The sequence below is a fragment of the Gambusia affinis genome, linkage group LG22 (assembly GCF_019740435.1).
Source record: "Gambusia affinis linkage group LG22, SWU_Gaff_1.0, whole genome shotgun sequence".
Taxonomy (NCBI): Eukaryota; Metazoa; Chordata; class Actinopteri; order Cyprinodontiformes; family Poeciliidae; genus Gambusia; species Gambusia affinis.
The window spans coordinates 18756195-18762645 of NC_057889.1; the positions used below are offsets into that span (position 1 = coordinate 18756195).

Genomic DNA, 6451 nt, shown 5'->3' on the forward strand with positions numbered 1-6451 from the left:
TGTGTTTGATTCGATGTAAAGCACTTTGAAATGCCTTGCTGCTGAAATGTGCTATACAAATAAAATTTGATTGATTGATAGTCTACCAATAAAAGGTCAGGAAAAAATAATTAATCCTTGAGTCAAAGACTAACAACAGTTAGTTTCTTTTTTTCTACAGTCTCTGGGATCTCGAATGTTACTGGATTTTTACAAATTTGCTTAATCTCATTTCAGCTTGAAGGCACACATGACCCAACTCTTCTCTCTAAATATCTGCTAAGTAGTTTTCACTTACTACCCAATAAAAACACTTAAATTCATTCCAGGTATCTTTTCTCCGCAATGGGATGTTCCCTCAAAATTGGCAGAATTTGCCAATAAACTCGTGAGAAAGTGCCGATGCAGCAAATGTTTTGAAACGTACAGCAGTGACTTTGGTTTTGGTCAAGATTATATTTCAATAAAACCAATTTGCAACAGTAAAAATATTAATTATCTTGTGTCGTAAGCGTTGAATAAGAGTGGTGAAAAAAGATAAATGAAAAAAATTAGAATTTTGTTTTAGATGTATTTCCGTATTGGTGCCATGTAATGCACTATAAGGTTAATTTTATGGATATGATCTGATAGCAGCCAGAACTAGTGTGTAAAACGGCAACAATTGACAGAGAAAGATTGTCCTCTAAATTAAAAAAGAAAAAAAAATTACACCAAAGTCATATTGTACCGTTATCATCTGTCATTGGGCCAGATAGAATCACTTCCAGAGCGTAGATCCTCACCATCCATCTTCTGTATTTTAAACTTCATCATTAAGTCAAAAAACGTTTTAGAGGACGTCTGTCAGGTAAAACAGTTGGTGCTAACCGCTAGTTAGCTAGTAAGAAAACGTGTAAACTGGAAATTTGGACTCAGACTGAGCTAAACCTTGACTAATGCCACATGACGTTGGCAGCCAAGACATTTTTAATACAGAAATTAATTCAATTGCACTTTTTTTTCTGACCCAAAATGCTCAAAACTAGACCAGGCTGCAGCCCAGTGGATCACCTGGTGACAAAAGGTGAAAACGTTTGACAGTGATAAGGCTGTATGTGATTTAAACGCTGCTACATAAGACAGATTCTGCACAATTTAAGGCTCAAATCTTCCTCTGCATAGGCTTTGTCAAACAGAAAAGAATTGAATTAATTAATTTGGACCTCTCACAGGGCCCAAATTTAAATGTTACCAATATACCATGTTGCAGTAGTTAGATCAGTAACTGTTGCCACATACCAAAACTTGAAAGATTAAATTTTAAGAGTTCAGTTGAATTTCAGCTAAAGAACAGCCTGGAAACAGAAGATTGCTCTTTCAGCAAAACATTTCTTCCACCTATAAGTCAGACAATGATTTTTAAATCAATAAGAAAAGTGACGCGGTAGGGGTTTCTTGCCAGAAAAAGTCTAGAAGGTGTTCATCTCTCACCTCGCATTTCAAAATGAATGCTCCGCTGAACCTCCTCAATATGCTTTAACATGCACCACTTTCCTATAGGCAGTAATAATGCCATACTTCTATCAGTCACCCTAATCCTTTATCCTCTGTTTAGTATTTCGGCTTGTAGCAAACTGAAGCTGCTCTGCTTTGTGCATAAAGGAGCAAAGCTAGGCCAAGAACAAACAGAACAAGTTCTGTTCTGATTATGTTATTACATGACACACAAACTGAACTATTAGTAACCAGAAACATAATCATATTATTAGTGTGTGTATTAGTGACACTTATGTAATGTTTTCTAATAATCCAGAAATCTCAGTTTTATTACAGATTATCATCTCACAAGAATGTGTAAACGTTTGGCACATGCAAAGTGACCCCAATAAATCAATAACAATATATACTGAGAGAGACGTGATCGACATCAATAGAAATACTTTCACTGAACTCCCAGCTAGAGCCGCACAGCATTCTGGGGGATGTAGGCAGAGAGAAGGCGTTAGCTTCTCAACTTCTCATATCTAGCTAGCCAAAGTCGATGGCATCAGCTAACTCACTCTCTTTGGTTACCTAGCAACAACCCGTGGAATAACTTGCGCAGCTGTTACAGTTTTTTCCACTGCTGCTTTAAAATTTTTTTTTTTTTAAATGGCGCGGAGTGACGGGAGAAAATGAATACAACTCGACAGGAAACTGTGAAGGGCTGCACAGTGACGCAGTTGGAAGCACTGTTGGAAGGTCCTGGGTTCGATTCCCGGCCCGGGGTCTTTCTGCATGGAGTTTGCATGTTCTCCCTGCGTATGTGTGGACCAGCACCTCCTGACCCCTCTAGGGGACAAGGGTGTGCAGAAAATGGATGGACGGAGAAACCTGTGGATAAAACCAGAAAGGTGACATCATGTATTTCAGATATTTAAGATAAAAAAACTAATCAATAATTATCCAAAAGTACAATAAGTTTAAGTTTAATTTAATCAATTTTACAATCATATGTGTCTGAGACTTTTTTTTTTTTTTTTTTTTGCAATTTCATAATCAAGTTAAAATCAATAAATACAATATTCTAATTTGGCAGGATCACCTGTTTTCCAGACTAAAAAAATAAACAAAAGTTTGAATTTCCTGTTTAGCTGCTCGAGTCTCTGTCACAGTGTTACAATGTTACAGAAGCCTTGCAGTAATTCAAAGCGAGTCATTTTAGGTATATATATATATATATATATATATATATATATATATATATATATATATATAATTGTAATAGTGAAAGAATATTTCTGTCCAAGCAAACACTGTAACTTAACAATTGCCATCCCAGTATGATAATCACTGTTGAACAGCAGCAGCCGAACTTTAATAAATCTCAGCTGCGCCACTGAGAGAATACAGGAAGCGATATTGAAGCCAAAGAAAAAATTAATGGGACCCACATTTTCAGCTGAGTAGAAAGTAATTACAGTCTTTTTCAGAAATGTTACCCTTTGGTGGGAGAAAAATAAATAAATAAATAAATTTAAAAAAAAAAATTGAAGGCCACGCGAAAGCACAGATGGGTGATATTTGCCTGGTGATAATTACAAACCATCAGTTCTGAGCCAATTTCCCACTTGTTCTCCCGGTACGGTAAATATCAGCCACTTCTTTTCCCATTTGTTTCACAGTGCCAGAGCACAGAAACAAAGAAAAAAAAAGAGACCAAAGTCTCATTGTACTTCTTTATGTAATAATTTATAAATCAGAGATTCACTGTTCTTCAAAGTAAGTATGAAAAGGAATCTTAAAGCCATTTGCACTTGCTAGTAAATGTGGCTAATTAGCTAAACTACAGGAGTCTGCATCACAGCCCAATGCTACTTTAAAAAATAAAAACATCAGTCTTTATTTCAGTGCACTCTATATGTGATGAAGTAAGATTTGCCTTTTGAATCATTAAGAAGTGCTGCAATTGTTAGATGTCACAGCCTTCTTATGAAACACTAACACAATGCGTTTTGAAGATAAGCATAGCTTTTTCAAGCAGGTCATCAGACACACAAGCTGCTTCAAAAATGTACCTCTCTCATTGGCCTCAAAGCATCCATGATGATAGCATACCATCTAAGCTCCCCATCACTTGGCAAGTCTAAACTTGAGGTCTCAGCTATAACAACATTTCCAGTGGATTTGCTTAAAGAAGAGATAGCAAACATCATTAGGCATAGATTCCCAGACATACTAGAGGTCAACCTTGCACAGTGTGTGACAATAAAGGGCATAATTTGCAGAAATGGAATGGTACTTTCTCACAGGGCAACAGGAGGATTGCCAGAATTCTGTGAAATAAAACACATCTGTATTGTAAACCACAGCATATACTACATTGTCAGAGAGCTGGGTGGCTGGTACAGAGAACATTTCAGAGCTTTTGAGCTCAAGTCAGTGTCCACAAGAGTATTCACTCTTGTTTCACTTAGTGAACTCCTTGACACTTATCCACTTGTTGACTACAAGATTGGGTCAGTCCGCATGGTGACTTTGAAAAGGCATATAGAAATACAAGGTATGCAGAAAGTGTGTTGTTATGACTCGTAATTCAATTAATTGATCACATGCATATAATTAATTTGCTATATTAATGTCTTATTTTTAAAACTATCCTTTCTAGATGTCTAATTTTTATTTTCTGTCCACAGAATAACTGTACAAAATGGGATCTCCGCTGATCCTTAAGGATCCAGCACTGGTTATGGAGCATGGAAAATGAGCTTAAAATATAAGCTCTCCAACTATCGAACCCATCTACGAAAACTGGGATGCCCAGAAGTGACTGTGAACTCTTTAAAGAACAAACCTGCTGGAAGATGCAGTTCAGCCTTTGGTGTCAAAAAGGCAAAGAGAGCAGAAGAGAATTTTTGTCCACCATACCCAACAGAAGAAACTCAGGAAAGTTTAGAGGCGATGCGGAATGCTTTACTCTTGGAGACAAAGAAGAGGAACAACAGAGACTTGGTGAAACGCCAGATGAAAAAAACTTTTGCATACAGAAGACATGAAGTTGTTCGTGATGCACCGATGGTGGAGGCTTTCATGTCAAGATGGCCTGGTCTATTTGACATTAGAGAGGTATGACCTGTCTCATACATGTTTTTTTGGATACTGCGTTAATCTAAGATGTCTAGGCACATTTACTTCACTGTTCACTTTGGCAACACGAGTGATTGTGGCCTCCTTCCAGATGTTTATAATTTGAAAATCATTCCTTTGTGCCCATTTTTTCAGATAAATGCTGAGTTTAAGAGAACTACGACCATACCGCTTCATTCAAAGTTCTTCTCTCAACTGGATCTCCACTGTGACAACCTGAGGAAGCTCTTCAAAAGAAGAGGAGGACAGCTCGGACAAAAGCTTAGACAAATTGTTGCACAAATGGATGATGTAAGTGATGTAGCCATAACACAACTAATAATATAGAAAATTACATTTTTCTTGTTTTAAATGTTGTCAACTTGGACTTTTACTCTTGCTTATTTTTATTTAAAACTTTACTTTTAACTTTATTAGTTTCTATCTCTTCACCATAAAAAACATTTGGGTAAAGTACATTATTAAACTTCATTGTGAAGCACAAGGCTTGAAAAAAATTCAAATTTTTTCATACTGAATTTCCTTCAGTGTGAAGATGTTGATGTTGCACGGGTGTCATTAAGGAGTCTGCATATATATGGGAGAAGATCCAGCCAAGCTCATCCATAAATATGTGGTATGTATCTTAATGTGTATTTACACCTAGTGATAGATAAATCAATCTAAATATAGAAATAGATTTAGATCTGCATATAGTTGTATCTATATAGACTTAGATGTCTCTAGATATCTAGAGATAGATCTATCTTTACATGAATAGACACATAGATCTGTCTATATCTACATGTAGGTATACTTAGAGATATCTGTAGAGAAAGGACTAGAGATATCTATCTATCTAAAACTATCTATTTCTCAAAATCTATCTCTAAAACTGTCGATCTATATAAATCTGTCTATATATCTATTTCTTTCTCTATGTTATGTTAACTATATCTATATATCAAGAACTAGATACAGCTAGGTCTAGAGAAAGAGATTAATTTGTCATTTCTTCACATAGGGTGTGGATGAAGCTTATATTGAAGAGGGTATTGGAGCCACCACCATCGGTGTTTTTCATCTTAAAGACTGTTCTTCAGCAGATGAAGACATCGGGGTCGTTCTTGAAGGCATCAGAGTGTTGTCCAATTTGGATAGTGTGCCAACAGCTGTTGCAATGCTTTTTGGACTGATATATGCAATGAAGCTCGCCTACCCTGCTGACCTCCGCTACACTTTCGAGGTATTACAGAAAATAGTAATGGAACTGGATGGAGGTAAACTGTCAAACAAGGCATTGTCCCTTAAAAACCACCTCTATGAGTGAATAGAGATTTTCTCATGTTTAATTTGGTAATGTTCTCATGTTCAGTTTTTGTATTTCTTGTTGTATTCTTTATTGGAGGACACAAATGTATTTTTTTTTAATGAGGAACGTTCACCTGAAAGACTGGGCTTCAGCAGCTTTTACGTTCCAGTATGTAGTGCTACTTATAACTCTACTGCTACTTAGTGTTACAAATATGTTAAAGAAATTTGATAAAAGTTACATTACACGGATTTATTGTCATGCAAATTACATGTTCAGAATTGTTTTAGAAATTTGACATACTTTTCTAAATCATTTTGTCTTTCATATTAATATCTTAAAGATAAACTTTTAAGCTGTAGTGTTTCCCTTGTAAAAAAAATGTTCTTGTTTTTACACATTTGTTTAGACTATCACTATGGTATTAAATAGTAATCAGTAAGACATGTGACAGATAATTGGTGTAAAAAGTTTAGCTTTGTCTCATATTGACATAACATACTGATAGTTTTAACAAATATGTTAAAAAAGTCTGTAAAGCTATGTACTGCAGCATTAATTAATGTCATTTGA

General features: G+C 35.7%; 1 protein-coding gene across 1 annotated transcript; it reads left to right on the forward strand.

Moving 5' to 3' along the window:
• Nucleotides 1–4195: 4195 nt before the first annotated feature.
• On the forward strand, nt 4196–5896 carry LOC122825864. Its single transcript, XM_044107444.1, has 4 exons — nt 4196–4566; nt 4723–4878; nt 5116–5139; nt 5591–5896. The coding sequence occupies exons 1-4, from the start codon at nt 4204–4206 to the stop codon at nt 5894–5896; spliced, it is 849 nt and encodes a 282-aa protein (XP_043963379.1). The 5' UTR covers nt 4196–4203.
• The last annotated feature ends 555 nt before the right edge of the window (nt 5897–6451 follow it).